The sequence below is a fragment of the Xiphophorus maculatus genome, chromosome 14 (assembly GCF_002775205.1).
Source record: "Xiphophorus maculatus strain JP 163 A chromosome 14, X_maculatus-5.0-male, whole genome shotgun sequence".
Lineage (NCBI taxonomy): Eukaryota > Metazoa > Chordata > Actinopteri > Cyprinodontiformes > Poeciliidae > Xiphophorus > Xiphophorus maculatus.
The window spans coordinates 23,622,091-23,637,913 of NC_036456.1; the positions used below are offsets into that span (position 1 = coordinate 23,622,091).

The 15,823-nt window shown below is 37.1% G+C and overlaps 3 protein-coding genes across 5 annotated transcripts; 2 read left to right on the top strand and 1 right to left on the bottom strand.

Annotated features, from left to right (window-relative positions):
* The first annotated feature begins 3,102 nt into the window (after positions 1-3,102).
* LOC102226177 (tripartite motif-containing protein 16-like) lies at positions 3,103-11,905 on the top strand. 2 transcript variants are annotated; one of them, XM_005811425.2, is made up of 3 exons: positions 3,103-3,141; positions 9,180-9,352; positions 10,331-11,905. In XM_005811425.2, exon 3 carries the CDS (start codon positions 10,438-10,440, stop codon positions 11,584-11,586), a length of 1,149 nt encoding a protein of 382 aa, XP_005811482.1. In that variant the 5' UTR covers positions 3,103-3,141; positions 9,180-9,352; positions 10,331-10,437; the 3' UTR covers positions 11,587-11,905. The 2 variants fall into 2 exon arrangements, with proteins under 2 accessions (XP_005811482.1, XP_023202762.1); XM_023346994.1 differs by lacking the exon at positions 3,103-3,141 and adding an exon at positions 6,978-7,179.
* On the top strand, positions 4,639-6,880 carry LOC102225917 (tripartite motif-containing protein 16-like). Its single transcript, XM_023346960.1, has one exon. It carries the CDS (start codon positions 4,665-4,667, stop codon positions 6,324-6,326), a length of 1,662 nt encoding a protein of 553 aa, XP_023202728.1. The 5' UTR covers positions 4,639-4,664; the 3' UTR covers positions 6,327-6,880.
* A 764-nt stretch (positions 11,906-12,669) lies between the features above and the next one.
* Positions 12,670-15,779, bottom strand: anapc10 (anaphase promoting complex subunit 10). Of its 2 annotated transcripts, none has more exons than XM_023347091.1 (6): positions 15,573-15,779; positions 15,198-15,319; positions 15,025-15,115; positions 13,909-14,029; positions 13,773-13,823; positions 12,670-13,071 (listed from the first exon to the last, which is right to left on the bottom strand). In XM_023347091.1, exons 2-6 carry the CDS (start codon positions 15,310-15,312, stop codon positions 12,892-12,894), a joined length of 558 nt encoding a protein of 185 aa, XP_023202859.1. In that variant the 5' UTR covers positions 15,313-15,319; positions 15,573-15,779; the 3' UTR covers positions 12,670-12,891. The 2 variants fall into 2 exon arrangements, with proteins under 2 accessions (XP_023202859.1, XP_014328942.2); XM_014473456.2 differs by having other exon boundaries at positions 12,673-13,071; positions 13,773-13,826; positions 15,573-15,778.
* Positions 15,780-15,823: the final 44 nt, after the last annotated feature.

The window sequence follows — 15,823 nt, forward strand, 5'->3', positions numbered from 1 at the left end:
AGGATTTTAACTATTAATCAGAAGATTTGATCAGACGCATAAAATCACAACTATTACTGTTGTTTGTTTGAGAAATTTTCAAAATCTTCTTGATTTGAACTGATCTCCTTCCTGCACTTTCATCTCCACATATACAGATTATACATCAAAATGCAGGAATTTTTCTGCTCTTTGACGCGGTGAATCTGTCACTGCTGTGGGATTTACAGTTTTCAGTCAAATCCCCTCAGAGTGCTCAGTTTGCTAGCCTGAAATCTAATTCACTCCCGTTTTATTTCATCTCTAAACGTTTCCTTCAGAAACTAATCTAAATAATTTCCAACACTCAACATTTCCACCATAAATCCCTAAAAGTTTCTTTTAATTACAGTTGAAAAACATTTGATTTGTTTGAGGTTAAAATTAAGCTCCACCTCTTTCTACAAAAAAGGCGGGAATCGCCATGGCAACCATGTTTTGTTTGTTTTTTTGTTCTTGTTACAGTAACTCATCATCAAATCTAATTCAAAAACAGCCAACAAAGGGAAGTTGTTGGACTTTGTGTAGTTTTTATTTTGTTTTTCAACTCGTTTCACCTCATAAAGTTTGATATTTACTTTTAAATCCGGCTTTTAATCCAGTCGTTCAAGGCTAAATCTTACGTTTTTCTTTGGAGGTGAAATAAATGAGGCAGAAATATCCAAGTTATTCGCAGCGAGAGCTGCTCAAGATCTGTAAATGTTTCAGATTGGAGGCAAAATGCTTCTTTTATCATCTTTCTTTAGAATAAGGAACAATAAAAACATCATTTATGTGAAGAAAAAAGAGATTATTAGACCCTAAACTCCTGCAGCAGACTCCTCCAAATCCTGCTGATTTATTTTATTCAGCCTTGTAAACTTTCTAAATGTGATGAATATAGATGTAGGAGGGAGAGCACGGTTTATGAAAACAGAAAGCATTTATCACCTTGTGCCTTTTTCTTTCCTTTTAACAGCCAAAAAACACAATTATTACTTGAAAGACGGGTAGAAAAACCGAAAAGCTGCAGCAAGAATATTACTTTTTCAGTTGAAAACATTAGATATGCTGTTTTAATCTAATATACTTTAAAAATATGATAAAACTAGATGTATTTATCTTTAGTACTCATTAATCATACGTTGTTTTTTCTTAATTTTTCCTTAAACTCAGTAACTTTTCAAACTCTGGACAGATTTTCTGTAAAAACATTAAACAGCAGAGAGGATCAGATTGTCTCTGCTTTTATCTGCACATAAATCATATTTTCATGTTTTCTTTTTCAACGCTGGTAAGAGATTTATTCAGTATTTAACAATTTAGCCTCGGTTACATTTGATGTCAGGGAGCTTTAATTTTTTTATCATCCTGCCAGTAATTATTATCTTTTTCGTTTATTTGCGCAGCTAAACCATAATTATGTTTGTCTTCATGTTAATCCCTCGATTACACATTTAATCCGAGTTTAAATTCAATCTAATGAACCTCAGAAATCTGCCTTGTTTGAACATTTAGTCACGTTTTGACGATGAACGATTAAAAACGCAGATATCAGACATTTAATTATGTGCCTGCCTGTTTGGAGCAAATTCACTTTAATTCAGCTTCTAGAAAATCTGAATCTTTTAAATTAATTTCTGTTTTGAGTTTGTGAAGCGAAACCTTACTTTCATGTTTTTTTCTCAGCTATTGAAACATACAATAATAAAAAAGAGGATAAATAATTTAAATCAGCTGCTGGCTGCAGACATTAATTCGATAAGCCGCTGTTGCTAGGCAACAGTAAGCAGAGTTTGGACACATCTTCCCAGCAACAGGTGGTATTTCAGGAGGAAGGCTGACCTTCTGCAGGTGTGAGGCTCTCCGACGATCGTTTTCTGTGAAATAGTGTAAATACAGAGAGGATGTACATAATGAAGTTTTTATAAATAAAAGAAAACAGAGGAAATATTGTCCTGGTTGAGTGGAAAAGTCCTGGATGAATGAATATGAATCAATAAACACGAGTTTTATAAAAATGTGGACTGATGGTTCTTCATCTAATAACTCCTATGATAAAGATAAATAAATGCATTTCTGCCACATTTTTAATCAAGTAAAATTGATAAATAATTAGTACAGCTCAGATCTATTTTACAGATTCAATAATTATGAATATTACTGAAAACGTCATTTATTTCAGTAATTAAATTTACTCTAAGTGAAGCAGATTAACACAAACTGATGCTTTTAAGCCTTTATTTCAGTTAATTTTGATGGTTTTCTGCTTACAGTGAATGAAAACATCACATTTAAGGTCAAAATATTAAATGAAACTAATAAAAAATATATTTTAATACAGAAACGGGCTTTAATGAGCGGCTTAAAGTTTGTTTTTAAATAAATTCACTTTAAGTGAAACATTTTATTTATATTAACACAAACTGATGTTTTCAAGCCTTTATTTGTGTTAATTATTGTGATTTTCTGTTTACAGAACATGAAAATATATTTAATGTCAAAATATTTATCTTTATTAGTGTCTCACGAAAAGCATCTTTGAAAATCTGACGCTTTTCTCCCGGCTTTATTTTCTATAAATATACATAAATAATGATAATATTTTCCTGAATAAATTCAGAATAATCTGTTTAAAAGCTCTTTGACATATTCTGAGGCTCACAGTAATAAAATGAAACAAGAAATATTGATAAATAAATAAAACTGGCTGATCCAGATCACTCAAACAATTACCTTTTGTTTTCATTTAAAGATTTTTTTAATATTAACTTGAGCTTAATGCAGAAAAGTAGGTAGTTTCTAAATTTTATTTCCCTATGGAGTCACTGAAGTGAATTATAATTTAGTTTAATTAAAATAATCTTCGCCTGGTTGAATTGTGTTCATTTTAACCAGCAGCATGTAGAAATTCAATGGAAACGTTTTTCTAGTTTTGAATGAAAAAAGATTTTTATTTATTGATTTATTTCGCAGCAGAATGAAGTTCAGCCTCCGTCTCCTCGTTTCCTGTCTGAATCTCAGCAGAGCTTCGTGTTTCTCTACGTGGGAGTTGGTGGGAGAGCGGAGCGGAAAGCGTTACGCAACCAGAACCGGGCTCGGCAACCAGAACCAGAACCAGAAGAAGAAGAAAACACGTAGGAGGTGTGAGCATCTTTCTCTGAGCTTCATTAATAAAACAAAACCCGAATCCCCGGCAGAATTCAACATGTGAGCTTTGTTTTCTGCAAGCACTCCGATGGCTTTTTGGGTTTTCTGAGCCGTGGCTTTAAAATCCACTGAATGCAGAGACAAAAGCATGAAAAGGTAAAGAAAATTATGAAAAAAGGAACAAGATATGGAAGGTAATTAAATGGAAAAACAGAAGGGTGGTTGAAAAAACAAACATATTTTAAAACTGAAGGAAACAAAGAGATAAAAGGAGGAAGAAAAGGCCAATAATAGTAAAATAAACTAAATATATTATCCTGTTTCTTAAGAGACGTGTCCTTGTGGTGTTTCTGTTTATCACCAAACTCTCCTCGTTCCTCTGGGGTTCGCCTGTTTCCATGTGAGTTATTGTCGCTACCTGAGGAGATTCTGATGGTTCTGTGGGGAAGCAGCAGAACCTCCTGGGTCATGATGGATCACCGATGTTTTTCAGCTGCAGGTTGGAACAAACAGGCAGAGTGAAAAACAAACCGGCTCAAAACTGAAACAGACAGGATAATAACAACCTATTATTATTATAATTATTATAATTATTATGTAATTATGTTAAATGTTAAGGCTACAGAGTGTACTGTTAAAATATTTTCCATTTAGTGCAGGTAAGAGTTTCTGCCCTTTTCAATAATATCAGGATCAATATTATTGTTCACACAATGAGCGACTGTTTCCTTAATGAACAAACTTCTCATTTCATGTTTCTCCCTTTTAATTAATAACTCAAGTTATTGTGAATTGTTGGTTTTCTGTTGCCCAACAACAGCTGCTAGTAAAACAGGGAATGGTTACTGGTGTTCACTGCAAAAACATAAAATCTTACCGAATATCTTTGGTCTAGTTTCTACTGCAGATATTTTAGTTCACTTTCAATAAGACAAAAGCTTTTCAGCAAGATATAGAAGTTAGTTTTAAATAAATAATTTCTTAATATTGGTGAAAAGGTTTTATTTCCATTGGCAGATTATTTCACTTGTGGGGAAAATGTCGTGTTGTAAGTTAAATAACCTGCAAATGGAACCAAAACATTTTCATCTAAGGCATTATTAATTACCAACAAATTAAAATAAGTCCTGCTGAAAAGTTATTTGTAAGTTAGTTTTGTCTTATTTCAAGTATGTTAAGATACTGATGAAACTAGACCAAAATTATTTGGTAAGATTTTGTTTTTACAGTGAATTGCTGATGTTTTGAACATCTTTTATCAGCTTTTAGTGCTTTTATCCGCACTCTGAGAAATGTTGAATCATGTATTTTTTCAGGCATCACCACTTTCTTTTTATGAAATACTGACAGCTCCACCTATCAAAGTTATTTCCTCACCCTCTCAGATCTTGATAATCTAAGGGTGTGGCCATCAGGTACATTCCACCTTAGATGACGTCCACTGGAAGTGATAAAAGTACCGGTGAAGCTCAGAGGCATTCTTACCGAGAGCCGGACTAGAGAAGAGAGGATTTCAGATGGATAAATTCTCCTGTTCCGTCTGTTTGGATCTACTGAAGGATCCGGTGACTATTCCCTGTGGACACAGTTACTGTATGAACTGTATCAAATGCCACTGGGATGGAGAAGATCAGAGGAAAATCTACAGCTGCCCTCAATGCAGGAAAGAGTTCAAACCGAGACCTGTCCTAAAAAAAAACATGATGTTAGCTGCCTTAGTGGAGGATCTGAAGAAGAATGGACTCCAAGCTGCTCCAGCTGATCACTGCTATGCTGGACCTGAAGATGTGGCCTGTGATGTTTGTACTGGGAGGAAGATGAAAGCTGTCAAGTCCTGCTTATTTTGTTTGGCTTCATATTGTGAGAATCACCTGCAAACTCACTACAATGTTCCGCCATTAAGGAAACACAAGCTGGTGAATCCCTCGAAGAACCTCCAGGAGAACATCTGCTCTTGTCATGATGAGGTGATGAAGATCTTCTGTCGAACTGATCAGCAGTGTATCTGTTATCTCTGCACTATGGAGGAACATAAAGGCCATGAAACAGTCCCAGCTGCAGCAGAAAGAGCTGAGAAGCAGAAGAAGCTCCAGGAGAGTCGACAACAAACCCATCAGAGAATCCAGGACCAAGAGAAAGATGTGAAGCTGCTTCAACAGGAGGTGGAGGCCATCAATGTCTCTGCTGATAAAGCAGTGGAGGACAGTGAGAAGATCTTCACTGAGCTGATCTGTCTCCTCCAGAAAAGAAGCTCTAATGTGAAGCAGCAGATCAGATCCCAGCAGGAAACTGAAGTGAGTCGAGTCAAAGATGTTCAGGAGAAGCTGGAGCAGGAGATCACTGAGCTGAAGAGGAAAGACGCTGAGCTGGAGCAGCTCTCACACACAGAGGATCACAACCAGTTTCTCCTCAACTACCCCTCACTGCCAGCACTCAGTGAGTCTACACACTCATCCAGCATCAACATCCGTCCTCTGAGACACTTTGAGGACGCGACAGCAGCTGTGTCAGAGCTCAGAGACATAATGCAGGACGTCCTGAGAGACACATGGAGAAACATCGAACAGGCAGTCACTGAAGTCGATGTTCTACTGTTTAGACCAGAACCAAATTCCAGAGCTGAATTCCTGGAATATGTTCGACACGTCAACCTGGACCCAAACACAGCACACAGTTATCTGTTGCTGTCTGACGATGATGGAAGAGCAACTTTGACTAAACAAAAACAGTCATATATTGATCATCCAGATCGATTCAGTTCTTGGATTCAGGTATTAAGTAAAAACAGTCTGACTGGGCGTTGTTACTGGGAGGTGGAGTGGGGAGGCGGAGGTGTTGAAGTGGCAGTTTCATACCCAAGTATCAGCAGGGCAGGTAACTCGTATGAATGTGCCTTTGGCTTCAATGAAAACTCCTGGGCTTTGCGTTGTGATGGCAGAAGTTACACAATCAGGATTAACAAAGTCGAAACCAAATTACCAGGTCCAGTTTCCTCCAGAGTCGGAGTGTACCTGGACCACAGAGCAGGTATTCTGCGTTTCTACAGCGTCTCTGAAACCATGACTCTCCTCCACACAGTCCAGACAACATTTACTCAGCCGCTACATGCTGGGTTTGGGTTCTTTAACTACTATTTGTACTATTCAGGAGGAGACACAGCTGAGTTCATCAAACTGTAATAGGAGTGGTTGGTTTAATTCTTTCATTTTCATATATATCCCTTGTTGTGTTTTACTATGTCATCATTATTAAATGTTCAACTGTCAATCATCTTCTGTAGGAGCCTAATTTAAAAGTTCCCTTATTTCTTGTTTTGATCAGATTTAGTCTATTTATGGATGAGATGCTTGGCTACAGATACTGCAGTAGCTTATACACATGAAATATTTACCTTTACAAATTTTACTCAACCAAATGTAAATTTTGATTCTTGTACCTAAAATGTACATAATTTTACTTTGTACCTAAAATACATTTAAAAAGCTGTCCTGTCTTTGCAATATGTATTTGCTGTTGTCCATCTATTTTTCTGCAAGATATTAAAACAAAGAAACATCATGATTATCACAGGTCGTTGGAAATTAACTGATTAGAAAATAATGTGTGTTAAAATGTTTCTGCATTAGTTGCTCTGTGGAGCCTGATGTAATGTTAATAATCAATAATTACCAGGAATGTAATATTTTTTCCATTATTTCTAGGTAAATGGGGTTAAGGCCACGTTGGGCACCAATAGTTTGGGGAGTGAAAAAGTGGCTAATAATAAAAACAAGTCATCATACCAGACTGTTTCTGTCTGCTTTATTTGGCAAACCTACATTTTACACAGTTTTCATGTTCACACAGTTTTCATAGACTCTCACTGGGATAGGGACATATTTATACTCCAACCTGTCCATGTATTTGTGTGTAGCATTTTCAATCAGTCCCGTTCATTTTTTGATTGATGCAGATCTCTTGACTTGTGTTTTGCTGAATGCTATGAGAGTTTCCTGGAATTGTCCTCAGCTGGGACGCTTCAAACCTGACAACGTGAGTAATTCAAGAGTAATTTCCTCATCTCTCAAATTTTAATTTGTTCCTGACTTTCCAGCTCAGAGTGACCCAGTACATTTCCTTCTGATGAAAACATGCCTTAGTGCAAAACAGTCAAATAACTATCAACATAATCAGTGGTTAGTCTGAATCTGAGTTAGCATCCAGAGTCTCTGTTAGCTTGACCTTAGCTAGTCATTATTCTGACTCAGATTCTAAGCTAATCACAGGCTAGCTGTTAGCTTGACGTTGACAAGTTGTTACCTTGGACGATATGAACTATTAGACCAATTCCCTCTCACTGTAAGATTGACTCAGACTACCTGCTAACTGATGCTAAACAGCTTTTAGCTTAGTTCTGAGTAACAGTCAGTGTGAGCCTTAAGCTGCTAGCTTGAGCCTCATGAGATGTTAAATTCCTGTTAGTCTTACTTTGAGTAGCAGTTAGCTTGACTCATTAGTTTCCCACAGTTATAATGACCATGAACTGACGAGCTGTTAGCCTTACTAGCAATAACTCTGAGTCACATTTGACTTAGACTACATGCTAACTTTACACTAACCAGCTGTTAGCTTGGCTCTTACTAGCACTTAGCCTTAATCTAAATAAAAGTCAATTCCAAGTGGGTTTTTTTTGTTTGTTTTTGTAATGAAACTTTATGTTTATTTTACTTTTAAAAGCAGTCAGAGCTTTTACATTTTTTTACTTTTTAAAAAAAAAACTTGTATTAAAACCTCAATCTGTAATCATTCCTGTTGTGTTTTTTTAAATACCAGCTTATATTTGGATTCTTAAGTCATTATTTTACCTTGTGTATGAAACATATGTAGTTTAAAACACAAACGCTATCAGAAATAAATGAAAGATAAAACACAAATATCTAAAGCATCAGAAATCATTGCTTTATGTGTTTTACTGTGTGCTGCTCAGGCTCAGAGCTTTTCTTTTCTTTTCATCCTACACACACCAGTACGCTGTGTGTAACCCATATTTTATCTTTCCAGTTCACACAGGGGTCTGATTGATTATGTATGTTGAGCTCGTAGCACTGCGCTGCGTTTCTGTCGGCCCGTTTCATCTCCTCCATCTGCACACACCCCCATCGCTCACAAAGAAAACACTAGGTAGGCCGGTCTATATATATGTGATATATGATCAAATAACACAAACACCTGCTCCGTGTAAGGAAGCACATCCAGCTGTGTGAATCTCTCCAGAGCTTTCTGCTGGTCATCATCATGCCGGTGTATTGTGGTCGTAAAACAGGCAGAGCCATGCTTTTAGTGAGATGAAACTGGCCCTGATGTTGGTGTGCGCTTTACGGCAATTACATTAACAGGATAAACACACAAACTGATTATGTGAGGAGCCTCGGTGATATAATGCATCGCCCAGCCAACCTGATCTGCTGTGAATCTGAATCTAAAGCAAGAAAGATAAAATAAGTAAACCTATTTTGATATTCTTTGATTAGTTCTGTTGTTCACCTGTTTTTTAAGGACTAACCACTGGTTCTTATTGCGTTTAAATGACAAATATGAACAAATCTTGGTTAATATTTGGCTAATGTAAAAAAAACAAAAAAAACAACAACAAACACAATTTCCTAATTGCTGTGTTTCCATTAAATAAATAAGAAATGCAATTAAAATGACAGACACTACATTTTTTCGCACCTCAAATATTTATGTAAAAAATTCCTCTAACTACTTCCTGTCGTCTTCTTCGTGGTTTGCGCCAGTTCCAACTTCCGGTTGTGGATCATGTGACTCCTCTGATAGGAAAAAAGTGTTTCCATTACAGTTATGCAAAAATAAATCAATTTCAAAACAGCCACACAAAAAAACACACATTTCATCCACTTTTCTACCACGAACAAGCCTTTATTTTGACACAGCTCTAGTGATGTAAATGCTACATGCTAATGAGTTCTTTGTAGTTTCTAGACAGATTAAACGTCATGTCAGGTTTTGTGTTTATCTGTGTTTTCTCCCAGCTGGATTTCCTGGTTTGATTTGACTCACACATCAGTGCGATTCAATAAGGAGCAACGCTTACTGGTTGTGACAGACCCAGTTACCACAGAAACCAGAACCGAAAGACCAAACCTGCTGAGATTGCTGCTTGGCTTCTCCAGCGGCTCCGGCTCCCCCTACAGGCCAAACGGAGGTAATCAGATATTTTACTTCTTCATCATCACAAATTCAAAAGAGGCATTCAGGAATTATTTTATTATTTTATTATTCCTTCAAAAATATGGTCAGGTTTTCTTCTTCTGATCTGTTCAAGGCAAGTGGATGGATTTTTGTTGAAACTGAAAGTAGACAAAGTCCTAAAAAAAAAAATCTGCAAGACTCTCAGAAACAATTGAAGACCAAAAACTGGAGACAAGTTTTTAAATGATAAGAAAAACTGGCTGCTTGAGTGAAAAATGTGAATAAATAAATCTGAGGTGTTTGAGGTGTTTTTCTGTTTTTAGAAGCATGTTTAAACATTTTACTTCATTTTTTCAAAACCAGTAAAACATCTGTTTAGCTAGTGTCAAAATCCTATTATTGGGAGACATTAAAACATTCAAAAGTGGTGCAAATCGGTGTTTTACTTAGCTAAAAAAATATCCAGTGGTTGTGAATTTGAAAGCAAAAATCTGTGTAAGTTAACCTGTCACCACAACAAAGTTTTCTGGATGATAAATTGTCCCAGAAGTTATTGGAATAAACTATAGTATTGTTGTTTTGAGACCAGTTTTAAGTAATAAAATGGTAATGGGATAATAATCATGCAAGAACACACTAATGAATATTTAACACTAGAGCTGGAAGACATTTTAAATATCCAGAATAAACAAAACAGCACAAACAACAAATAAAGTGAATTATGAAGTCTCTAAAAACAAAATGACTAAAATCAGCAAAATGACTAAAATTTTTGCTGATGACTAAAATCAGCAGACAGAGGATTTTCATCATCCAGGTTTTGGTAGAAAGAGAAAACAATAAAACATGCGAATGCAGTTGATTGAGGTTATTTATCAACCTTCTTAAAGTTGGTAAATAAACAATAAAGATTAAATATGAATCATTCCTGTTTACGGTGTTAAAGTCTGGCTCCTCCCTCAATCATGACAACATATTTCCTCCCTAACAGGGTCACAGGTTGGATTCTGGGCGTGGCCTATGATTTACATGAGCAAGCAGAGCCGTTCCTGTTGTGAGGAAATGAAACTTACGGGAATGTTCTGACTGAACGGTGCAATGTCTTACAAAGGATTTCACCTGGACCGAAGGAAATACTCCTGTTCCATCTGTTTGGATCTACTGAGGCATCCGGTGACTATTCCCTGTGGACACAGCTACTGTATGAACTGCATTAAATACTTCTGGGATGGAGAAGATCAGAGGAGAATCCACAGCTGCCCTCAGTGCAGGAAAACCTTCAGACCGAGGCCTGTCCTGGAGAAAAGCATCATGTTAGCAGAGTTGGTGGAGGATCTGAAGAAGACTGGACACCAAGCTGACCCCTGCTATGCTGGACCTGAAGATGTGGCCTGTGATGTCTGCACTGGGAGAAAGATAAAAGCTGTCAAGTCCTGTTTAACTTGTCCAGCTTCCTACTGTAAGAATCATCTCCAGCCTCATTATGATGCTCCACCGTTACAGAAACACATCCTAGCGAATCCCAGCAAGAACCTCCAGGAGAACATCTGCTCTCATCATGATGAGGTGATGAAGATCTTCTGTCGTACTGATCAGAAGTTTATCTGTTATCTCTGCTTACTGGATGAACATAGAGTCACTGAAGTTGGTGTCTTCCTGCCACATCCAGAACCAAAGAACAGAGCTGGATTCTTAAAGTATTCATGTAGAATCAGACTACATCCAAACACAGCAAACAAATACGTGTTATTGTCTGATGGGAACAGAAAAGTGACTTTAATGAATCATCGGCAGTCTTATCCTGATCATCCGGAAAGATTCACTGACTGGTTCCAGGTCCTGAGCAGAGAGAGTCTGACTGGACGTTGCTACTGGGAGGTGAAGAGGAGAGGAAGAGGAGTTGATGTTGCAGTTTCATACAGGAACATCAGCAGAGCAGGGAAATCCAACAAATGCGCATTTGGGTTCAATGAGAACTCCTGGTCAATATCGTGTCAGAAAACGGGTTATACTTTCTGGCATGATGGTGCTGAAACTCAGATACCAGGTCCAGTTTCCTCCAGAGTCGGAGTGTACCTGGATCACAGAGCAGGTATTCTGTGTTTCTACAGCGTCTCTAAAACCATGACTCTGATCCACAGAGTCCAGACCAGATTCACTCAGCCTCTACATGCTGGGATCCAGTTCTATTACTACTTACATTCCTACCGAGGAGGAGACTCTGCTGAGTTCATGAAACTGAAATAGAGATTAGTTTGGTGAAAAGTGTCATTTCAGTCACCACAGTTTTTACCATGAAGTCATTACTGAACTTTGAACAATGGCCCCATTGTTCAAAGTTAAACTTTTAAACACACTTTATATTAAGAACTTTATTTCTTGTTTTTTTGTTTTGGTTTATTTGCTTTTAAGGGACGAGGTGTTCAGGCAATAGCTGCTTTAAAAATGTAGGTGCGTGTAATGAATTTAACAAAAACCAAAGGCAATATTTAATTTGATTGTTAAATTGATGTAAAGTCTTTTAACTCACATGTTAAGTTACAGAAATAAATCTGACTTGTCTTGATAAAAAAATGTTCATGGTACATATTATTGATGGAGTGTTTGGGTCAAGGTAAGAAAAAAATTAGAATTACAAAAATAAAGTCATATTAGGGGAATAAAGTTGAAAAATATGAGAATAAAATCATAATTCTATGACTTTATTCTCAAAAAATAACTTTTCATATTATTATGACTTTATTCTCGTAATATTATGACTCTATTCTTGTAACTGACAGTGTGTGAAAGCGAACCACACACCACCTGAAAATATAAGAAATGTTTTGGTCTCCAATCGAGTGAAAACTCTTAGTTTCACCCTGATTTGCTTGACCTTTGCTGGCTGTTAGCTTTAACTTTAGCCATTATTCTCCATGTTAGCTTGACTTGCTGATTTAGTTGTTTTTGTGTCAGAAGATTAGAATTACAGGCAACAACTGCAGACAATAGTTAAAATTTGTCAGGTTTATTGAAAATACAGTTTATGGATCTTTGTTTCCTGGCTGGAGAGTGTTTGTTTGGGATATATGAGCAGAACCTGGGCTATTTCTACTCTATTTTTATTTTTAATACATTTGCAAAACACTCAAGAACTATTTTTCCATATTGTCTTAAAGGTGAATTTGTGTGTTTAGGTTTGAGAAAAGAGATTAATTTAATACAGTTTGGCACTCTAGTTCATCTGGATTAGAGAACCGATTCTCTGTTGATCTGGGATTATGAATTTTAACGTCATTTATGTTTCACTCATAAACAAGAGTCACATTTTTGGTTTGACAACATTTATTTCACAGTTAAAAAACAAACCCAGAGGAATTGTTGGCACAAGGGTTTCACTCCAAACTCAGTTTCAGTCCCTCATTAAAGCAACTTTAAATATTGGCAACCTGAAAGATCCCAACCCAATCATAACCAGTGAGAAGCCGATCGGTTGAACCCGTCGGTCTTCCAGACAAGCAGCTCAGTCTCCGTCTTCTGTCCTCTGATCCTGAGAGTCCCGGATCGGCGGGATCACCTGATGGTGCGGTACATCATGAAGTCCACCGTGGTGCATCGTGGGAACTTGCCGATGGAGCTCTCCTCCACGGGCGTGTAAACCTTGATCTGCCGCATGTGCGTGTCTCTGCCGTTCTGGTGGTTGGCGAGCACGGCGATCTGGATCATGAAGGTACTGATTGGTTCGTTTGTTCGCTGAAAAACACAGAAATTAAAAATTACACACTGAAAAAAACCCCAGAATAAACATCAAAAATGAACACAGAAAAACTTCACGGATGCTTTTAATTTGTACCGCGGTAAAAACAAAAATCTAAATACTAATGTCTGAAAGTTTTGTGCTGCAGAACAACACTGCCGCCAGGTGGTGAAACCCGGAATTACATCTGTTTGAGTTCAGGAGGAAATAAAATGCAGTTTTCAGGTATTTAAAAACAACTGAGATAAAATAAACAGATAATTCATGGAAATAAAAATTTAAAATGCAGGGTTTGTTTTGTGCAAAGAAGTGTTAGGGCCATACTTAAAAAATAAGAAGATAAAATTAGGAGAATTAAGTTCAAATAACATGACGATAATGTCAGAATATTTTGAGAATAATGTAATATTACGAGAATAAAGTCATAAAATTACAAGAATAACGTTGTAGTATATTGCTTTTTCTTTACTTTACTCTTATACGACTTTATTCTCGTAATTTTATTTTTTATTGTGCTAATGTGGCCTTAATAGTTTGTCGCAGTTTTGGACTGAAAAAATAAAAACAGGTTTAAATCAGTGGCCTTAATCACAGATCTCTTCAACCATTTAACCCCTTGAAACATGTTTTTATATTTAAAACAGGCAGAAAAAAATGGTTTTCGCTGAATCCAAAAACAGGATCTGGATGTTTTTACCTGATTTAGTAGAGAGATGTGAATCCAGCCGCTGGGCTCCACCATCTCCAGCTGCTGCAGAGACGAAGATGAAACAATTGGACGGGTTTAACATCCAGCAGCTGTGACGGTCTGAGCCGCAGAAACACAGACTCACCCTGATCTCCTGAAGGTTGTGGAAATTGTTGCCCACTCTCACAGAGATTTTACTGGGCGTGTAACTTTCATCTGATTTATAATCGGCGTAAATACACAACATCTTCACCGTCGTCCTCCTCCTGCAGACGACCAGAGGACCAATCAGAGGCAAAGATACGACAGAAATCAGAAACGTAACAAACAATAACAGTAAAACTGCAAAACTCTGCTCTAAAATCTGCTTTTCTCTAAAATTTCAGAATACGTAGAATAAGTAGGACACGTAAGCATTTGTGCTTGAAGTTAAAAACTGCTTGTAGCTTTTTCATATTAAATAAAATCAAACCTACACATTTTTCTATTTCAGCCAAAACCTTCCCATAATTTTTTTTAAATGAATACATGTCTGAAAAGTGTGGCATGCATTTATTTATGTGTTAGAATGGCCCAATCAAAGCCCAAAAGCTAAATCCAATAAAGAATCAATCCAGTGTGACTGAGCTGGAGCTGTTTTACAAAAATCTCATCTGCTGGAGAAAAATCCCAAAAGATTTGTAGCTGTAGCTAAACGGAAAGGTGGTGCCACTGATTTAGAGCAGCATGCCACACTTTTCAGATTGTGTTACTGCTAAAAACACGGATCTTTTCCCATCAGTTCACAATTGTGACCTACTTTTAGTTGAACTAGCACAAATAAATCCCAGTATAGTATATAGAAGTTTCAATGTGACAAAGTTTGAAAAGTTATTGTACGTGAATATTATTTTAAAGCACTTTAAGTTTAAAAGATTGAAAGAAATGATTCAGTAATGACTCAGTTACCAAAATTTCATATTATAATAATGAAATCTTAGTCTAATTGTTCTTTTCTTATCGTTTTCCTTCTGGTTAGATTAAAGTTTGGACGACTTATGTAAAGATTAAAAGAAAAGCTACAAACTTTAGTACAGAGTAGAGTACTGACAGTGATGTATTGAGATTATTTGTATGTATAAATGTACATTCAACATGATTTCTAACAGATTTTTAACAATTTTACACATAAATAGGGAAGGAACTGGGTTTATATAAAAGCCAGCATGAATCTGAAGTAAGAAGAGACCCGATGTGATTGAGAAGGATTTTCCAGAAATACCTGAACTGAATGTTGACCAGGTGCGGCTGGGATCCATCTGACTGCCAGTAGGTCTCCAGGTTGTCATCCCTCAGCTGATCCACTCCAAACCCTGCGCACAGGACGCGTGTTTTCCACAGAAAACACTCCTCTAAATGTGTGTGTTCCTGTAGATCCGGTGCCGCGGTTCCTACCTGGTTTACAGGAGGACAGCGACCACACCGCCTGGGAGCCGATCTCCCGGACCGTCCCGGTCCGCTCAAGCTGCTTCGGGTCGGCACCGGGTGGGGTCTTGCTCGGGGTGGCCATCCTGCAACTATGGAGACGGAAGAGAAGCGATATGTAGTTGCGTTTTGCTCTAATACGCAAAGCGAAAGACGGATGTCTTGTAAATTTTTTTAAAACTAATTTACACATAAACTACTATAAGCACATTAGATGATCAGTTTCAGGATCTGAACACGTTTATTAAGATATTGCGAACAATTCGCCATGTCAGATATAATTACCAACCACTTATTTCGACCGAAACACAAAATAAACAAATTGCCGCAGCTAGCGGCTCGTACCTGAAGTTTTCACACCAAAACTCCTCTAAAACCGCTAAAACTCAGTTTAAAACAAAACCATCCCAGCGGAACTCACAATAAGCGTTAATATATTCCTCAAAAGACACCGTGTCAATACATGAGATGGTATTTTATTAAAAAAAACTTAGAAGAAAAGCCTAAAAGAAATTATTGCTGCTATTTTCCTGCTCTGCGTCGCTTCTTGTAAACGTCACAACAGCACCGCGTCGCACCAAAATGTGCGTCACTCC